This window comes from Phasianus colchicus, chromosome 4, assembly GCF_987193195.1.
Source record: "Phasianus colchicus chromosome 4, bPhaCol1.hap1.1, whole genome shotgun sequence".
NCBI classification, from domain to species: domain Eukaryota; kingdom Metazoa; phylum Chordata; class Aves; order Galliformes; family Phasianidae; genus Phasianus; species Phasianus colchicus.
In genome coordinates, this window is record NC_143439.1 from 51,610,326 (window position 1) to 51,632,016 (window position 21,691).

Here is a 21,691-nt window from a genome sequence, read left to right on the forward strand (position 1 = left end):
GATGTTTTGAAACGGCTTTCAAGTCCAATTTTTTGAGATTTTTCCAGTATTATTTGTAATATCTTCATAGATTGAAGCTTGATACATGCTGACAGCACCTGTTGGACTTGCAGCAAAATATTAATTCCTAAAAAGAAGGTACTGGTGAAAAAGGATCCAAGGACAAAATATGTCAGTGCACTAAGAAAGTGCAATAACACTTTCTTCTAATTAAAGAAATCTGTGCTACTAAATATTCATTTAAGGAAAAAAATTAAAAGAAAGCACGACCATTTTATTGTGAAGATGCCTCATATATTCTATCATACAATTAAAATATTCAGGGTGAGACATTACTGATTAGAATAATTAAATGAATAAATACTATTTCATTTATCTTTTCTCCTGCAATGTGATTTTCACATTTATAGCAGTGATTTGGAAACATTACAAATACAAAAATAAGATCTCCAGACTAACAGTGTGTATCACAATTATGTTTTGTCAGCAAGATGTGCAGAAATTCTTAATAGTTTAAATATTAATAAAGTTAAGATGAATAACTGTTAATCTATTTCCATGGAAACTACAACAGATACAGAGCACACAATAACACTATTTGGTAGAGCAGTTTCTCAGATACAAAGAACTATTTTCCAAAATAGTCACCACTATTAACTGATTTGCCCACGTAAGCTGATAGAGATGCTCTTCATTTTGTGGTGTAACAGCTGTGCATGGCAGCCTGCAATGTGGCTTATCTTTCATGTCACTGCTACCACTGCTGAAACACACCACCCACTGCATCACTGTTTGTACATCGACTGCTTGGTCTCCACTACTTTTCAGCAAGTGTTGATGAATGTAATGTCAATGGGTACAGCTTTTTCCACATGGAGGAATTCAGTGACACACCTTTGCTTCATACACACTTCCATGTCAAATGCCATTTTGTCAGAGTGCCCCTCTGCTGCCATCTGTTGCACGGCAATAAAATGTAATGGAATATTGGCAGGAGGTTCAGCCACTACTGTCGTATCACCAATAACTGTCTATGATATTGTGGGCATAATAAACATAATCAAATAGGAAGCCTTACTTTTGGAGTAACCTTTACACTATTTCAGAAAAAAAAAAAAAAAAAAAAAATCTGCTATTTCTCTGACTTTTAAAAACTAGGTTAAGATTACTTTGCATTCTGGAAAGAAATTATTTTTTAAAATATTGAAATGCATAGCTAAAGAGTTTTATAAACACACCTATTTTATTATCTTTACTTTCAGTACAAGAGTTCTATATGATGAATACAATTAAATTAGATTTTAGAACATATAAGAAGAAATAGTTCTTTTTCCAAATATGAAGATCACCTGAAAAAAAAAAAAAAAGAAGAAGAAAAAGAAAAAGAAAAGAAAGAAAACAAAAGAGAACAACCAAGTATATCATTGCTATGATGCTATGGTATTGAGGCAGCAGATCTGGTAATTTCTGGAAATAGTGTGAAAAAGCTGAAATCTTCCAGATATTCACAAGGATATAAACATTCACTGAGAATATTGAAGTCAGTAATAATTACTAAAAGCCTTGAATACAGAAGAAATTTCTTGTCTCTGATCCTTATACTGATCCATTTTTCTTTTCTCTTAAGAATCTGATAGCTATTATTACTGGACATATGTGGAATGCTGCATAAAATTTTTATGTGAATATTTCACTCTTCCACAGGAGAAATGTTCACTTCTAGCAGGAAAAGGCATTGCTATTATACTCTATTTTAGAAAGAGAGTTCAAATTGACAAATAAAAGAATGATCTGATTCCTGACTAGTGTCGCTATCAGAAGATATCAAGGGAATACTCACACTTCTCAACAAGAAAGAAGAAAAATTGGGCTTAGTTGCCAGTGATTCTGTCAAGTGAACACTTTGTTTTCCCACTTAAAATGAAGTTCTTCTGAAAGATCCCTTCTGCCACTCTTCTGCAAATAGCGAGACAGGAGCTGCTGTTTGTCAGCCGACCTTGGAAGGGTCTTTTGCCAGCAGCAAAGAAGCTCATAGTTCTGGTGTATTAAATTATCAGGGCACTTCAGCCTAACAAGCTGAAGCATGCTCCGCCGAACAGGCAAGCGTAAAGCGTTCAGTGATGTATTATCTTCTGCAAGCTCTTCTGCAAGCCAGTACAGCAAGTTGTCCCATAGGGCCTCTGAAGGGCAAAAATTAGTGAAGTAATTGCATTACTCTCCTGCTATGTAAATTCTTTGAAAAGCTTTCTAGAGCTGCAGTCTCTGTGGGTGAACTCCCAAACTAAATGTGGCTTGTTTTATAATACAATGGAAACATCATCACTTCTTATTTCTGATATAATTTTTGGTAACTGCACTGAGATATGGACTTAGTCAAAAGCAGATTTGATAGTGATCTATAGCTCTTAGAACAGCACAGAGATTGCAATAAAAGCCCCAGGCATTTCCTATGAATGATATATTTGTTATACTGGAGCTTTCCATTACAACCTGAATCTTATTACATAGAAAATTGTATGTTGCTTAAGTACCCCAACCCAATGCCTCCTTACAAGAGCTTATGCATCTCCTGGTAACCAAATTGCTCTTTGTATAAAACTTCCTGAATATGGCATTTTAAAAATGTCAGTCACAACTGAAATAAATCCTGTCAGTTAAAAAAGTAAACTGCTAAATTAATTAGTATTTATATTGACATTAAAGCATTATGTAAGTGTTCTTACCTGATGAATCACAAAAAATTCTTTTTGTGCTTTGTGGACGGTTGATCAACTTTTCACACTATCAAAGAAAAAGTGTTGAAGAAAGAAATGACTAAAGCTTGAGGTGAAGGATATGGGGATGCATTAGAGCGCATCAGCAGTGAAGAAAAGACCTACCTACGTGGAGCATTTTTATCACTGCTGAAAACAAAGCAACACCGTCATCTGCTATAGATAGTAAACAACTACTAAAATAATACAAATAGGCCTGTTGTCTCAGAATGGATGTCTATTGTATCTTATTAAGAAGTTTGACTTCTGCAATTTCATAAAAGTTTCTTCAGTAGCTTTCTGATGGGTGTATAAAAAATTGGGGTTATAGAACATCTGTATGGAATCTTTCTACGCTAAATGGATTCTAATTTCAAATGCTTCATTATCTTCTTCTTACACTTGTGTACTTATTGTAACTGTGGGCACATCGTATTATTTCAAGGAAAATAACGATAGATACTGCATACCTACAGAAATCAATAACCATCAAATCATAGAATCCTTAGAGTTGGAAGGGACCTCTGAAGGCCGTCTACTCCAACTTCCCTGCAATGAACACGAACACCACAGCTAGATCAGATTGCCCAGGGCCTGATCCAGTCTCACCTTGAAAGTCTCCAGGGATGGCGCACCAACCGGAATACTAGGTGACTTATTCCAATGCCTCACCACCCTCACTGTAAAAGATTTTTTCCATATATCTAATCTAAATCTACCCTCCCTGAGCTTGAAGCCATTTCCCCTTGTTCTATCACCACAGACACTGCTAAAAAAGTCTGTTCTCTTCTTTCCTATAACTCCCCTTTAGATACTGATAGACAACTATCAGGTCACCTCAGAGCCTTCTCTTCTCCAGGCTGAACAGCCCCGTAGGTTAGGTGTTCCATTCCATGGATCATTTTTGTAGCCTTTCTCTGTATGTGCTCCAGCAGGTCCATGTCCCTACTGCACTGAGGACCCCACAACTGGGCACAGTACTCTAGGTGAGGCCTCATCAGTGCAGAGTAGAGGTGCAGGATCACCTCCGTAGAGATTGTGGTCACACACCCTTCGATGCAGCCCTGAATACAGTTGGTCTACAGGGGCTCATTGCTGGCTCATGTCCAGCTTGCCATCCACCATTACGCACAGGTCTTTTTCTACAGCTCTATGCTCAGTCTTTTCATTCCCTGGTTTATACTGGTAATGGCAGTTACCTTGACCCAGGTACAAGACCTTGCACATGGATTTGTTGAACTTCATGAAGCTCTGGATGGCATCCCATCTCTCTGGTGAATAAGAATATGATAATTCTAAAATTGTTTTGTGTTTGTAGCTGTATGTATTCATTTTACAAATTTCAACTTTTAATTACAAATCACTAAAGATCATCATCATTCAAATGACAAATTTCACCATGTGCAGAGTTCTTCTTTCTTCCTCTTAACAGTGAAAAGAAAGAGAAGAAGGTCCTTTTTCCTTATGACTGAGATAGAGGAAAAACTCTTGTGAGGCTTATCTTGTTTCCTACTCCTGTAGAGCAAGAAATTAAGTACAGGAACACAGAGCACAAGTGATTAACTTGTAAAAAGTGAAATTCTTCTCCTTTTTTGTTAAAACCTATACTTTTCCTGTCCTAGTACCAATATGCCATGTATTTTTGTCATACATTCAATTGCATTCCTTGCCTGTTTAGCCTTTCCCTATGAGACTTGCTGGAGGTTTACTCACAGAGCTTTCCATTTCCATCTGTGAATTAATATCATGAAACTCAGACAGAACTTATTATTCTCCTTTTTCTGCTGGACATACTGAGCCATAATCCTGCTGACCTGCCTTTAACAGTTGCAGTATATAAAATGTAAAAATAATCATGACTGAGTTATCGATTCACCTGTGAGTTAAACAGCTTTTCAGGAGGCCTGTGGTTTTGGGAGGGGATTCTAGTGTGCACAGGAAGCTCAGAGCGCACACTGCCCACACTGAAAAACAGTTCTGGGCTCTGCACATCTGGAGATTTAATTCTTTTTTGGCTTGTGTGTTTCTACAGCAGTTCTGTCATGCACTGTGTGAGGGTAGAGTAAAACGATTGAAAAGGACATTAAAATAAAAGGTAAGTAGAGCTCTCTCCAGATGGGGGCATTGTTTTTCTTCCAAGACAGAGATTTCTTTGGCTTGCTTTTAAATATGCATTTATACTTAAACTTATTTTCATTCACTAATGAGAATTTAGAACCTCAAAGCTCTGCATGAGATTTTCAGAGTTACTGTAGATGAACTCAATTACCAGTGGTTTGACTTTAATCTGAGCTACTTTATGCTACTTAATAGTAAAACAGTAGTAAAAATGATAGGAATTGACCAGTATTGTCTGGTAATCATGCAATAGTATACTGTGTGTTAGACCAAAAACATTACATCTGCATTTAAAGATTAAATACCCATAGTGAAGAGCTAAATTCACCCCTGGTTCAGCTGCACTGGCACATGGTCCCACTGTTCTTCTTGTCAGTGCAAGTAAAATACTGTTAGTGGTCAAAGCAGTTTTCTAGTCTGGAAGGCCTTAAAATTAGCTAAGCAGCTGCCTTTTTGAAGCAGTGGATCACATGCTATTTTGTTAGACAGTCATTAGTTAAGCAGAACTTCAGCAGAATAGTAATTTGATAATGCTTGTATGCATTACACCACTATCTTTCTGCAAAGCACTCTGATTTCAGTCAGTAATACTAAAGTGCCCTGCAAATGGACCTTCAGACATGAACAGACTCTACTTGCATATCAAACAGGACTGGCAGAAAAGGAGAAATTAACCTTTTAAACTCTTTAGTCCAGCTTTACAGTCATAAAACTGCCTTGAAATCTCAGTAGAAAATCACTGATATGCAGACACATACTTGACATCAGAACCTGATCCTCTGCATTTTCCTTATGTTGAACCTGTTTGTCAAACCTCTTTCTAATGCTGAGAGAACAAAAGCTCCGTAAGCAGGAATTGTTAAAGATATCTATGAACTCAACCAAACAGTAGAAATGTGAATAGTCTTTGCTGTTCTGATGTTTTGACTATTTCCTTCTACTTCTTTTATTCATTAGAAAGCACACCATAATGTGATGATACATCTAATTAAAATTTATTGATCACATCATGGGTAGTAAATGTTGGATACAGTACCTATGTCAGCTTTGTTGTCAGTACTTTATTCTATGCTAACAATTTTAGAATAATAAGATGTGCTAAGTAATTAGAATTTCCTTTTTATTTCCTTAGCATTCCATGAAAACAGGATCATTATATTTAACATATGGCTCTTCCAGCCAGTTCCTTCTTCAAGCTAATTTTTAGCTGCTGCATTATCCTGTGAAAATGAATTCATCTTCTGATTATTTTGCATGTAAAAAATATGTTCTTTTGTACCACTAGTTACACCTGCCACTTACCAAAATCATCATTCTTGTAACTTACAAATTAATCTATAGCTTTTCCATATTCCCTTCCTCCATAATTCATAAGCATATGCAACATTTCAACTTCTATCAAAATCACCTGGAGAATTGTCATTAATGTATTGTTTTTCTACTTGGAACCCATCCATGTTTCTGATCAGATTAGCCACATTCCTCCACCACCACCAAAAACTTTTAAACATCAAAATTATCTATTTTACTTTCAAGACATTCATTATCATTATATTCAGTGATTCTTCACTGACAACTTTAGTGCTCTGAATATTTTTTGCTATCAGTAAATGTTCTGCTTAACTATTCAGAACTTTCTAATGAATACATTAGCACAGATCTGTGTGGGATCTGTGCGGGACTTCACTAGTAATCATAACCCCTTTAGGAAAGCAACCACTTTTTTCTAGTCTGTTTTTCTTCTTTTCAACCAGCAAGATAGCCAAAATACAATATTTTGTCGTCTTAAAATTTCTATCAATTTGTTCAGTATGGAATTTTGTGAGCTGAGATGATATAAAGGAAGATGTTATTTCAATGCTATTCATTCTACAGAGAGGTATTTCATTTTGTGTAAAATAGAAAGTATAAATCAAATAATGGAAAAGCTATCAACATGCAAATGCTTCCAAGCACTTTGATCTCATTTTTGGTTTAATATTTGCATTTAATGAAAATTTTTACTCCTTTGAAATATACCTCCAGCAGAAGAAAACATGTACATTTGCAAGATACTGCAACACTGATCGAAGTGATACCTGTTTTTGTTGAGTATCAGGAGAGAAGAAGTTTTCAGAAATGGCTTATTTCAAAAGTCTCAGTTGGACATTTAAGAACTAACATGTATAGCATTAGACTATATGCACCAAAACTAACCTGAAACACTTGATGATTACCTTTGTGGTTTAATACATATGCAGTTCAATTCACTAAATCTTGTTTGTATTACTAAGGAAGATTAAGAGTAAAAATGGGATTGAAGAGAAGCTAGCGGGTAGAAGAAAACTGACTGATGCCTAGGCTGTTGCTGTTTAATGGTTGTTCCTTTGTGGGTTTCAGTTTTTGCTTGTTTGTGATCTTCCCCACTGGAACCTCAAGAGTTTGTATTTCCCTTTCTGTGATTACATGGTGTGCTCTGTAGAAAAGCAAAGAGAGTGAAAGTAAATGATTTCCCTCACCTTCTTCCACCCCTCAATTTACATTTTATATGGAATTTGTCACTAAAAGAGGTCTTGCCTTAAAACCTTCTGCATTTAACTGTTATTAATTTTTATTTGGGTGAATAGAAATGAGAGAGAAATCAAGAGGTATGCATATGGAATAGAAAATGTATTTGCAGATGATAATTTAAGAAGATTGAATTAAATTAAATTCAAAAAGAAGGAGTTGCAACTCTGACACCTGAGATTCAGACCATGTGCTACCTGCAGATTCTGAGATGAAAATGTATGCAAATTTGATAGCAGTAGTCTAGTGCAGCATTTTGTACAATGAAGGATGCTGATAACTAGGCTCTGAAAAGATTGCAGTCTGATTTAATAATATTAAATGTTACTTTATGCAAGAATGACTTTCACTGGTGCTGGAGACAATTGCCCACATGGCTGTATTACTTATCAAGGATCACAGGAAAATCAGATGATGGGAGAAAAACAGGTTTCATGGGCCATTTACGCTCCTACAACTTGCAATTCCATGCTCCCAAGACAGGGATACAGAGATACTTAACTGAAACTTAAGTTAAAATTTCTCAGGGTCATAGCAGCTGGGGAGGCCAAAAGTGTGAAAAAGTTCTGCTAAGTACTTTTTTTTTTTTTCTGCTGATGGTTTGATGAGAGTTCCCCATCTGCTAAGAAAAATTCTAAGAGTGTTTATGCATTGCTGATGGATCAGAACTGTTCCATCGATGACTCCTGGGGTTATCTGTAGTGGAAAAATTGTATCAAGATCCTTCTGTTTAACAAATATGTGTAAGGGAGAAAGGGAAAGATTTGTAACGTCATCGGTTGAGAAACTCACCTTTGGTAATGTCAGTGGTAATTTGCACAGTGGAGACTGGTGTTGATAATTACTGTGTGGCAAGGGCTGTTTCCATTCCTTCGTTATCATCCCTCTGGTAATTTTGTAAAACACTGCTGTTCCTTTGTAGTGAGGAGAGCTGTGGTTACCAAACTCATCCAGTTCCTTAATATAGAGTTCTAGTCTGGGCTTTCTTTGTGAATGAAAAATCAGCCTGTAGGTTTTTCCAAAATCTTTTCCATTTTCTGCAGACCATGCGAAAACAAGCAAACAGAACACTGTTTTTTTACATTGTATTTGGATGTGTGGCATCAAAAATAATGCATTAAGAGGAGTTAAATAGAAATAATTATGTAATAATCTGTTGTTCTTTGTCTTTATTACTATTTTTTTATTGAACATTTGAGGCTTAAACATTCCTGCCAGCCTGCCTCAGTAGTTTGAGTGTCTTAACAACTAGCTTTCCTAGCCCTTGAAATGTTGGTATGGGGAAAATGTGGTGAAGGCTGTGCTACAAGTTGAAAAGTAAGGAACATGGGAGATGACAAAATATATAATACAAAGAAAAATAAAACTGTGTTGGGAATAGAAGTATATACCTTCTGATTGTTCAGGATGGATATATGCCTATCTCTAACAGTAATGAGATCAGAGGGATGTGTTCTTTTTTAGGATTTGTAATTCTGTGTGACACAATACAACTGTAACACTGTTCTTGCCATAGATAAGCAGGTGTTCTTTCAATCTGGAGGCTTTTCTTTTGGGAGAATAATCATTTCTTTAGTATGAATTGAGTTTTCAATGGACAAATATTGAATCAGATATACAAAATGTTTATGGGGTAAATACAGGTGATTGCAAAGCTGGCAGAAGGGACTGTATGTAATTTGGGGTGAAAAATTTTCTGATATTTCTTACCTCTTCTTTTAAGTGAACTGTTGAATGATGGAAGCCAGTTCATTGAATGCTCCAGACTGCTAGAGCAAATGACACAGCAGCTCTTGCATCACTGCAATTTATAGTGCAACTACAAAAAGCACTATTTCACCTTGTATTTCAGTATCAAACCTTGCTCACTTGAAGTGAATTTTAACAGAATAGATAATGGACTGTTTACTTTTGTTTGGAATCTGTTTAATTCCTGTCAAAAGTTTTATAATTTAAAAAGCCATCATTCCATTGATGGAATTCTGTCCTTCTGAAATGCAAGAGAAAACAGCAGCTGCTTCCAAGGGACCAGGTTTCACAGAATGGCAGAGGCTGGAAGAGATCTCTAAAAATCATCTTGTTGACCAGCTCTGCTCAAGGCACTGTGACCCAAACCATGTTGCTCACGTTATTGTTATTCTAATACATTTTATTTGTCAGAGTTGTTGCTAATGCTGTTCCGTACACTTACCATTCATAAGCTACAAAACAGTGAAATAACTAAATAAGCTGTGATTAACTACAATCTATTGATGTTCGCATACTGTATTTTTGGACAGCTGAGGTGATTGATAATGTACTTTGAATAATGTACATGGAAAAACGTGAATTAATTACCATACCTGAAGCAAATATATTGCCTCTAAATTGAAAATGAATTTGCTCTCCTTCTCTTAAAGGAAACTGCTGTGTAGGTTCTGGAGGACCAAAGTAGCCTTCTTCATGGAGATTTTGAATTTCCCAGCTCAATTCCTTGGATGCAGTTAGTAAAACTATTATTTTATATGGGTTTTCTCTTTTCCGATACAGTATCACATTTGACATTGTGCTACAAACAGCTTCTTCCAGAGCCTGAGCAAAGAGGAGGAGATAAGTGTTTTCCAAGAGGAATGAAAGGCGAACGACCACAAAGCTGTATATTTAAAAAGACAAGAAAATAAATAGCTTTATCTTAAATCTTTTCATCATGAGATAAGAATTACTTATGTAAAAAACTACAGGGCTCGCTCTCTCTAATCCCATTTTTGCTGCCTCTTTTAATCATTGTTTCATATGAAAGGGAGAAAATATGCCTGATTCTGCAGTGTATTGGCTCTATATCCATGAATTAAAATAGATATGATATTTCTTTTAAAGTAAGAGAACACTTTTTAAAAAGAAATTTCAAAAAATATTCTGGTCTTTTATTTAGAGACCAAAATCACTTTGTCAATTTAAGATTAGTATCTATATTTTCTATCTCAAGTTTTGTGCACAATCAATAGACGGAAAAAAAATTATAAAAAATTACTTTCTGTAATTATGCCTAACAAATCTAAATGATCTTATTCTACAAACTGCATGAAAGAGATTCCAGCAAGTTAATAATGCATAGTGAATGATTTCTTAAGTCTACTAGCTTCCATTGATCTATGTACTTGGAAGAAAATATTTTAGTAAATAAAATTTGTGTTATTTTTTTCATACATTACCTTTCTAAATGTTCATTTAGATCAAATGACACAAGACCATTATGTGCATTCTGGATAACAATATCATCAAAGACCATCCACTCATCTTTGTTTCTGTGACCTAATAATTTGAAAGTATCGCTGAGATTCTCTCCATTCTTTCTCGAAGAAGCACTCATAACCCTGAAAAGCCACAAAATGATGACAATTAAAAAAAAAAAAAAAAAAGATATCCTGTAGGAGCCATCAGGCTTGTATTTGTAGAACTGCTTTTTCTTGTTTTCTTTGGTGACCACTTGTGGCTTTTTCCACCTTGTTGAAAACCTCCTTCTGAAGTTTCTCCAACATACATAAAGAATGTAACAGTCAGGATTTTTTTTTTTTAATTTTCCATTTGTTATATTTTTAAAGTCTCCAGAAAGAAAAAAATAAGGAAAATGTTTATATCTAAATCAATCTAGCTTAATCTATTATTTAACATAATGTAGTAATCACTATGGATTATTTTTGAGACATCCATTGAGTATTAGATTCTCCGGAAGTAGGTGTCTGAAATGGGTAAAACAAGGTAATCCCTTTTCCTCCACAAGAAAATGTTATTCAGTAGGTAAATGTTATGGCACAAAGAGGGTTAGAAAATAGGAGATGACTGCTCGCCATTACCTCTTTCAACAAAAAAAATAAGAGAAGATACTCTTCAGTTCAAGTGATTGCTTTGATACTACACTTTGAATCAAGCAACTCCATTGTGAAATGCTCCAGCTAACTTAGCCTAATGAATGCAATGTTTGTTGTTTTTTTTTCTTATAGAAGCTCATAACCTCTTCTCATACTTTCTCTTGCAAATTTTTTAAACTGGATGTGAATAACCCCATGACCTCAAATGATGTTTATTCATCAACATGCTATATGGATTTTCTTGGTGAAGTTACAGCATAAGAAGTGTGTGGATCTGCTCTAGTATTTCTAACAGTATTTTTTGCTGAAGCCAGCTCTATTCACAAGGCAAGAATTGCCTTGAAAAATTATTAATGTTTGTTAAAATTAATTACATCTGGTGTTTTTCTTAGGTTGAATTTGTCATGAAGTTGTTCTTACCGAGGATGGTATGCGGCAGCAACCCTCTTAACTGTAGTAGTAATGGCTCTCACTTGCTCTGTCTCCTCCTCCTGCCGTTTTTTTTCTGGGTTTGGAGGACAGGGTAGAGTAATGGTGACTGAGTTGTTAAATGGTTGGGCTGAAGGATGGTGAACATAAATCAGTGCACTGGTAGATACCACTGAGAGGTACATGTCGTGTCTTGCCTTCAGTGTGGAAATTAGCGGTGGTTCAATTGGATGAATCTAAATATAGAAAGCAATTGTGCAATGAATTTGTAAATGAATAAATGTCTCCTTACATGCTTGTTGGCTTTGTTTGTTTGTTTGTTTTTAAATAAATTTGTTTAACTTTTGAAATTAGATGAGATTATTAGAAAGGCTATAGGCTCCTCTTTGAAACCAAGGAACAACCTTAGCAATGTATTAGTAATTTATACAATGCACTGCTAAGTGCCTGAATGTAATATATAGCAGGAACTTTTACTGACTTAAATACTGTGATTGTTTTGTTTTGTTCCTGTTGTGAGTTCAAGTTTTAAAACTCCTGAGCCTCCTTGGAGTTTGATAGTTTTTCAATATTTTCTGTTTCTTTAATGTTAACTTTAACTTCTCTGAAACGTATGTTGTATCTCAGAATAAATGTGGCTATGGGGGTGGGGAGGCACAAAGAATAACTGAAGCAAATGTTGAGATTATTCTCAGCCTAACGCTAAGAGGTAACAAAATCTGTTGCAGTGCCTGGTAAAAATGAAGAAGGTCAGATGAAAAAAATTGTTCCGTTATCTTAAAAACTGGGTCAAACTGTTTGTTAGGGGTTGATGCTTACGTCATTGCATAAAATAATTGTTTTTCTCTGAAGCGTGTCAGACAAAAGTCAATTGTTCTTTGTTGCTGGAGATACTGTGTTGACTACTTCCTGGCTGTATCATGTGGTTTTAACAAAGCTGACAGAAACCATTTGTTGTGAATATAGGGTGTGGAGTTGCCACTGCTTTTCATAGACATCTAATAATGGAACATGTTGCCCTTTAACACAGCTGTGGCTTTTCTTCAGAACTGATCAGATAATACAGAGACTAGGAATAAGTACTGCCTATTTCATCTCACCTTTAACATCATGGTTGCTGGAGAAGTGAACGTTTCCGAAGGGTAATAGAAAGAGATCCTAGAATCCATGCTCAGGTTTTGTGAGAGTCCTGCTGTTGGAACGGTAAATGTTTCTTTCTTTAAACATGACAACACAGAAAAAACACCCAGCTGATAAACTTTCACTTCCGCAAACGTTTCCTGTGTAAAGAGATTGTGGGGTAGAGTACGTCAGAGAGAAAGGAAGCTGCACTTTGCAGTGGTTTAGCATTTTGAGAGAGGAATATTAATTATACAGCAAAATGTGAAACAAAAATAAGTAAAGTATTATTGGCATGACCAGTTATCTGGTGATTTCTAGTCATCTTCTAATGTCATTCATTTTGTGGTGTATGACTGGGGAAATGAGCTCATCAGCTGGGTGATGGGTCTTGCACTATATGATTACTTCTGCGATTACAAAATAAGAACAATCCTGTGTTTCTTTGAGATGGAGTTTGGATTCATAAACAAAAAATGTTACTCCTTTGTGACCTGAATGCAAAATAATTCCCCGTAGGTTTTTACTTTTAACAAAGAATGGTACATATTACATCTGTTTACAAAAATCACTGGTGACTACTTGGGCAGTAGCTTAGTTAACTGTTTAGAAAACAGTTTACCAACCTTGTGGTTTTCGTGGTATCCTTCCAGAGAAATGGGAGTTAAGTAATTTGATTGAAAGTTTATGTCTGTCACCTTCACCATAATCTCCCGATAATTTCCTCTGAAGCGTGAAATAAATGGGATTGCAATGTTAATAGGAAAAGGGATAGTTTTCTCATAATCCGAGCATTCAACACTGATGACATTGCTGACCAGCTCCTCAAAATCATCCACCACCAAGGAACTTGTGTCATTGACTATCGTACAGGTCAGATTCTCCAGGGCAGTTGCAGGGGCTTTAATAAAGCAAACTACTTTATGTTCACTCCTACCACTCTGTTCCATTACAAATCTGGAGGAAAAAAAAAGTATATTTATTATTTTTTGTTTTCTGGGTTTCGTGATACCTTGCATTTCTAATTACATATATTACTATAATCATGAACTACATCAGAGTATAGGCAGATCATTCATGAAAACATATGTTTATGAAAATTTTTATGTTGAGCTTCTTTTAGAGCGATTTTCAACTAAGTTTTTTTCCTTTTCCACTAAATTCTAGAAGATTTTGGAAGTATTGGTTTTACTGACTGTGACTCAGTCCCTCTCTTGTATAATAAAAATCAATATAAGAAAATAGTTTCAGTTTGATTTAGACCAAATTGAACATCCTCACTGTGCATGATTAAATTGTAAACTGCAATGTGCATGACCATGGGCCATTCAGTCTGTGAATACTGAGCTTGTGGGTCCACAGATGTTAATAGGTATTCAAATAAACAGTATCTATGTACACGTGTTCCTACAAAAAATGAGAACATGCTTACTCCTTGTTTAACCAGTGCCTATATTTTTGCACATCTTCTGAATCACTCATTGAAGGAATCACAGCATTAACATCACTGGTCTGTGCTGAAGATGTGACAGTAATTAGATCATTCCTATACATATCATAATTTGTTTCCTTTTTATTGTCTTTCATTTGCTCTGTCAACTTCACTTCTTTCTCCTGTTCAGAAAGATTTCTGACAGTTCTGTCATGAGTATCTGTTGATGCCTGAGATGAAATATTTTCTCCACTGCCCATAAGATCATCTTGACAAGTCAGTTCTGGATATTTTTCAGGAGAAGAGACATCTCTGTGAGGTTTATCTTTTCCATTATTATCTATTTTCTCTGAAATAGACACTGTTAGCACTCTGTATTCACCATCTTCTTTCGTTGTTGGAGGTTCTCTGCGAACTTCCTGTTCTCTGACAGATATATTTTCAGCTAATGATGCAACAGTTTCTTTTTTCACAGTTTTAATTTCACATGGCTGAACTTGATTAATGTTCTGACTTTCTATCTTGCTTGAGGAAGGAGTTCTTTGATATCTCTGGCTGGAACTAGAGGATGCCTGCACAGATTGCTTTGCTTCTCTTTCAAAATAACATACTCTAGTTTCTACAAAAGAATTTTGAGCAGCCTGGATCTGAGAAACATCATCTTGTTGGCAGCTAGCTGCACGAAGTTTAATTTTGGCCTTCTGAAGGTGCGAAACTGTATTTGTCAAGCAGTCCTTCATTTTCTGCAGACAATCTATAACATCATGATATTCTGAGGGAAAAAAAAAAAGTAGGTAACTAAGTGAATTTTGCTATGAAAGCTATAAAAAGTTAAAAACTTACACACGTAGTTAGTGAATTCCACCTAATTCCAAGATGCCATGCAACATATGAAGAAGAATACATTTTCTGACTTCCATTTAATGTTTTCACATTTATTGCTATTCAGTTTGAGTGAATTTCTGAAGAATTGAATACAAACAAGTACAACTCTAATTTTCCAAATACTTCTGTGGCAGCTCTAATGAACTCCATTTTATTGATCGGATAGACACTTGCTAAACTCTTAATGATAGTCAGTCTAAAGTAGGAAATTGATAAACAGTGGTCTAATCAAAAGCAGGAAATTGGTAAACAGTAGTTTAATCAACTTGGAAAAAGTTTGAAAACTGAACATTAATTACATATATTTCCTAAACTTGAATCATGCAAGATTGTGGTATATGGGGCTTCAACAAAGCTGTTTTACATGGTCTCAGTATGAAACATGCTTTACTTTTTGCGAGGAACATAGGATAATGTAAATTATATACACATATACAGTACTGTAGCATCCAGTTATAGGAATAGTGGAAGTTTGCTTGCGTATAAATAAAAGTTCTTGCAGAAGAAGTGGTCAGCAAAACCAATCATCTTCCAGCATTCACTTAATATTCTATCTTTAATATAAACATCTATTTTATCAACTCTCATTTGTCTTATCTTACACCTTTTCTTAGAAATCATTCCAGGTACTCTCTCCAGCGATTCATCTGTATTACTTTCAGCTCTCTCCTCAGCTCACATTGTCAATCTGTTTATATCTGAAACTGTCTTCATTAGTTAAGTGCACTGCAAAGCTCTGGGAGAAATTCTTGTTTATTTCTGTTTTCTGCATGAGATTTTGGAAAGCTTTGTTTCTCAGGTTAAATCCAGTGAAAGTCAATACAAATAAGAAAATTGTATAGACGGAACATGATGTAGTGTGCTCTTGACTCATAATAGAAAGAGAATGTGATACAGGGAGGAAAATAGAAAGGGTTTGATACAAATCTTAGGGGAAAACACTGATCTCATTCACTTTATTCAATAGTGTCATATGAAGTAAATTGATGTCTCAAAGTTTTCAAGGAAATAATTGTATGGAGTAAGAATTTCATAGGTGTGTTATTATGTGATTTAGATAGACCTTTCACTTTCAGCTCTATCAACACCTAAATAATTTAAAACTACAAAGAGTACAGTTTCGGATAATTTTTTTCATGGTTGATCCCAGTCTAAAAATTATTTCTTTGCAATACTTTTTCAGTTTCAAATTAATTATTCTTGGATCTTGACTATATTTAGCTTGGGATGGTAAGCAATCTCCCTGTTTTTACCTCAACATTTTTCTTTCATGTTTCGTCCTCCTGTCCTGCTGAGAATGGAGAGTGGCTGAGTGGGTGTCAGGCATCTAGCCAATGTCAATCTACTACATTGTGGTGTACATAAAACACTAAAAGAATGGATTATTTAATTATATACATATATTATTCTTATATAGTGAGAATTATGAATCTTATATTGAGTCTCACAAAATAGTGATATATTATTTGAAATATTAATTCCTTTGTTCTACTGAATGGCCAAATGCTGAAATACTAACAAATGAAAGTTAAAATCCCCCCGGTACCATCACACAGCAGAAATTGTTACCCGGTGCACCCAGCCCATACCCTTTCCTAAGGGTAGCTTCTCCATACTTGCCTAGACTTGCAGTCAGTTCCTTGTGTTTGTCAAGGAGAGTACTCAGCAAGTGGAAAGTGTCTTGAAGCTTTTCTGTAATGTTCTCCAGCTGTTGACTGAGAGATCCACTCAGCTCTTCTGTTGAAGAGATCAGCTGTTGCACATACTCCGCTATCTCTTCATTATCCAGATCTCTTTTTAGAAGCAATTCTCTTGCTAGAAAGTTCAGGTGCCAGATTTTTTGCAGGAGTTTTCCTGATTTATCAGCAGAAGGTGTAATCTTACTTTCTGCCATTTCCATTTTATGTTCAAAATGTACTACTACAATTTTCCTTCTGTTCAAACACTTTCAAAAGATGTTGTCCTTTGTTCAGGCAATGCTGTTTACCATTTGTAACTTAACCTGAATATAAAAAAATACTGTATTCCACTGGCACTGCAAAAATTAAGCTCTAGCTCAGAAACTGGGCTGATGTTGACTATTAGAAAGTTACTAGGTGACAAAAAGGAGTGGTTCGGGTGTGACTAAGGGCAAGAATTTCCAAGAGATGCCAATGTAGAGCACACACATTTAAGAACATAGGTAGGGAGGTTATATAACCCAGTTAAGTAACAGACATTTCAGGAGCTCTGAGCAATTTCTAAATTCAATGCTGTATGTGATTGGTGCGTATGAAATCAAGCCCTAATTGTGAATCCATAACTACATAGTCACCACCATCAAGAAGTATTTCAATGGCAGCTTTTCATTGTGAACTAGTATTAAATAGTGGAGATCACTTAACAGCATTTTCAAAAAACTGTAGTTTGTTTGTTGTTCAGAGACACTATGTAGGTGGGACAGGTCCAATGTATCATATGTGCTAGATGATGCATTATTGTTATACATAGGTTTCAGAAATACAAGGATTTACAAATATGATTTTGTGTCTAGCAATTAAAATAAATAGACAAGTGAAGAAACATTAAGTGTTTTCTGGATTGTATTTACATAACAGGGGAAGAAATATTTTGAAAAACAAAAGGACAAATAGCTAGATCAAACAACTTCTGGCTGAAATTTTGTACGACATTTTGGAAGCTGAGAAACAAATTTAAAAATGTAAGCTTGCTAAACTTATTTGTAATGTCAAGAACTGGGTGTAGGTTGTTTATGGGGAAAAAACAAAAACAAGTCAATAAACTTAACAACAAAAACAAAAAGGCAGTCCTAAAGTCCCCCACAAAAGCTAGCAGCTCTGCTTTCACAGGGTCTCATGACCACATGCTCCTGGAAGAAGCTTTGCCATCAGGATTCTATACTGCTTTTTCATTGATTTTAGTAGGTGGTATCCCAGTGGCACTATTTGCATTGATTTTCATTCCACACAGCTTGTTGAGAAACAAAACTTTCTCCAGACTGATAATGAAAAGATGTGGAGTAACATCAACACAAGTTGGTGTTGTGCTACACTGACGAAGACTGGCTAGAAATCCTTCTCGGAAGACTTCAGTGCTGGTCTTAATCTGAAGTGTCACATACACCAAAACATTTTACATTTTAAGAAATATGCTATACAAATTCTTAATAATGAGACTTTCCTACTAAACATTCAACTTTAATGGCTCATTATAAATACAATTAATGCAGATTTTAATGGCAATTAAAATGGGATTGAGGTATAAAAACACTTAAAACAGTGTATGAGTATTATGAGGACTAATCAGGTAATGTCAGCAGAGTGCTTTGAAAATGTAAAGCACTGTAAAAATGTTAAAAATAACAATGAAAGATACTGAGTGTCTTTAATCAAATGAATAGGCTGAAATCAGCTGTAATTATTAAATTCAAAAGGAAAGTTCCTTTTGACTCATTATAGTTTGCTTGATCACACTGAAAATGTACTACACAGCTAAAACAAAGAATTTATATGAATCGCTAACCTATTTACCTTTTATCCAACATCACCACATTCTTCTAAGCTATTCCTAGGAAAAAGGGAACTCTGGAAATAGCATATACTTTCACGTATGAGTGAAAAATCTGATCTTCCCACTCAAAAATTTTGGAATGTGTAAAAAAAAAATAAAAGAAGGGGGGCAAAAATGCTTTATTATGTATTTACCATGTACTATTGTGTACACCATCTTCCTTGTACAATTCTGTTATTCCTCTGGCTATAATATAGATTCAGTAGATCTACATCTATTCCAATATATGTATTTGCTTTGAATATTTCAGAATATTTTAATGAATTAATGATGTGCAGATATGGGTTCTGAAAAAAAAAAAAAAATATTAGTTTGAATAATGGTAAAATAAGATCTGATTTTGAAAAAGTAACATTTTTGTTTGAAATAGATAGTAATAAATGTCCCTGTTAGAGAATATGACTACTCATCAAGTCTTGCAGAGATTTCTAGAAGCTACTGCTACATTTTTTTAATATTATTTTTTATAAATACAATTTAGGAAGGTATGACTGGACCTGATCTAGATGCATGCTCTTTGCCATAAGCAAACTGTTTTGATGAGTCAAAAATTATAATAACTTCTGCTGCGGTTAATACATGCTAACTGTTTAAATTGTCTGTGCATATTTGAAAGAGGAGATAAATTAGTTTAGAAAGTACATTTCCTAAAATGCATTCGATAGGAGAAGAGAAACTATTTTCAGTTTTTAATGTATAGTTGAAGAAACAATATCAATCATATGAGAAAAAAAATTGTGCTTATGTTCTCTAAACTTGAGTGAAACATGCAAAAAAAGCTTTTGTAAAAGTATGAAGTACTACAAGGTATAATTTTCTGTCATTATGCAGCAGTCTGCATAAGAATTTATTGTAGGGATAACTGGATAAGCTACATTCTTATTGAAGCAGTTATTACACAAGTACTGGTATTAAGAGACATTTCAATTCTATAAACATGTTTACACATCAGGTCTCACAAAATAAAATGAGGTAGTAGTGGCCACTCAAGTTACAGTTGATTTTCCAGCTTTTTTTTCCAGTAGCAAAGAGAATATTTAAATAGGTTATTTGATGATTTATTTGGATGTACTTAAATTGAGCAGTTTGTTTAGCACAGTTTTACTCAAATGAAAATAAGTCCCTGTCCTACTACAATTTTAGTCATGGATTTGGACAATGAAAACCTGCTTGTGCTATTTTTTCTAATAATACACATTTCTTCTTACCTGAAGAATGATGAAAAAATATATATCTGAAATTTATTGCCTATCTTTGATGCTGTTCAGCGAGTAGTCTTATAATTTAAGGGTTGTGTTTACTTATTGTACTGGCAGGCACTGGACAATCTAACTATGGAGTATTTGGGAACAGTTAGAGTTTTATTACTTAACACAAGCTCTTGCCCAAGCAATCTATCTGAGTTTTCAGGGCCTTGCATGCAGGCGCAGCCCTGAGCAGCCTCACCTAGTGAAAGCTGGGCCACATTTAAGGATTTCAGAGCACTTTGCAGATGTTGCTGAAGTTAGTAAACCATAACCAGAAAATATGATGGGTAAAGAAAGTGAGGAATGCTAGTCAATCAGAAACATTAGAGAAAACTGAGTGGATATTCTCTGAAAATATAAAGCTGCCTATATTCATTATGTATTATAAAATATACCGAAGAAGATAAGATGTTCTGATTGATTCCTCACAAATCCTTTCAACAAAGTATGTTAAAAAATCTAGTACAAAGGATCACAGAATACAGTATATATCTATAGCATACTCTTAATGCTGGAGTTTTAAAGTCATGTTAAGGCATTATTTTTGTGAATTTATATTCAGCCTGGATTAGATATTTGAGTCAGCTTACTATGCTGCACACAATCTACAAGGATGATGTTGAGACAGCAGGAATAAGCAGGCTTGATAAGAGCAATGTCATTGCATTCTGCAGCAGAGTCAGCTTTACCAGTGACACTAAAAGATTTTCCAGCTTTCACTGCAAAAAACTGACTGAAAAGGCACAAAATTAAAAATGAATACAAAGGAAACCAGTTTTGGAATACTGTATCAGAAGTTGCTCACAGACTTAGCCACTGGGGATCTCCAACCTCACAAAATCTATCATTTAGGAGAGAAAGAACCAACGTTCTAGGGGTAGGATGAAGACAAATCTTTTATGCTTGTCATTGCATGTGGATACCAGCTAATTAGTATTAAAATAACAGAGGTGGGTGTTCTATAACTCCTTTGTCAAAATATGGCCCTATGCCTGGATGAAAGGGAAAAAAATTCAAATAGTCAAGAAACAATGTGTAAGAAATAAGTGCAAGAAATATTGTGGTAGATGGGGAATTGTTTCTGAATTATATATTTTCTTATTTAGGTTTGCTTTTTAATTTAGATTTTCTGAAAGAATTAATAACAAAAGAGCTGTGTACTCACCCTGAATGCTTAGTTCTCCATTGAATTTTGCTATTTTGTATTGGTAGATATATAATTTGTATATCTGGGTTTCTTTTATTTTTAAGAATATTCTTCCTTAAAAAGAGCTTTCACATCCATTTTAAGTAGTGGCCTTTATTGTGGGAAGATCAAAATATAAAGAAAAATGGGATCAAAGTATAATTTTTAATTCAGTTATTATAATTTAGGAGTTGTACATGTTCTTTTCAGAATACCTTAACATTGTTGCATAACTGATAACTAAGTGGACTTTGCTCTGCTAGGAAAATAAATTAGACCGTGTGATGCAGACACAGTACATTCTATCTTTATACTCTTTGTATAATGCAAAGTTCACTACTAACAATAAATGCATTTTGCTTCCTTTATTGATCTCATCATACTTGAAAATATGTATGAAGGTTTTTATTCCCACCTTTCATATTCTAATACAAGAGCCTGCTGAGCCTGCTGAGCCTGCTGAGGGCTTACTTGTTTTCCCACATTCACTTAAACGCAACATAATGTGCTTGGCCCAAAATTGCCCTTACAATTATGTTAGCTTTTGTGGAAGTTTT

At 34.9% G+C, this 21,691-nt stretch overlaps 1 protein-coding gene across 1 annotated transcript; it reads right to left on the minus strand.

The window, feature by feature from the left end:
• Positions 1–1,823: 1,823 nt before the first annotated feature.
• On the minus strand, positions 1,824–17,025 carry DTHD1 (death domain containing 1). Its single transcript, XM_090140094.1, has 10 exons — positions 16,752–17,025; positions 14,247–15,018; positions 13,441–13,771; positions 12,796–12,975; positions 11,687–11,931; positions 10,610–10,771; positions 9,761–10,050; positions 8,211–8,455; positions 2,724–2,781; positions 1,824–2,180 (listed from the first exon to the last, which is right to left on the minus strand). Exons 1-10 carry the CDS (start codon positions 17,023–17,025, stop codon positions 1,891–1,893), a joined length of 2,847 nt encoding a protein of 948 aa, XP_089996220.1. The 3' UTR covers positions 1,824–1,890.
• Positions 17,026–21,691: the final 4,666 nt, after the last annotated feature.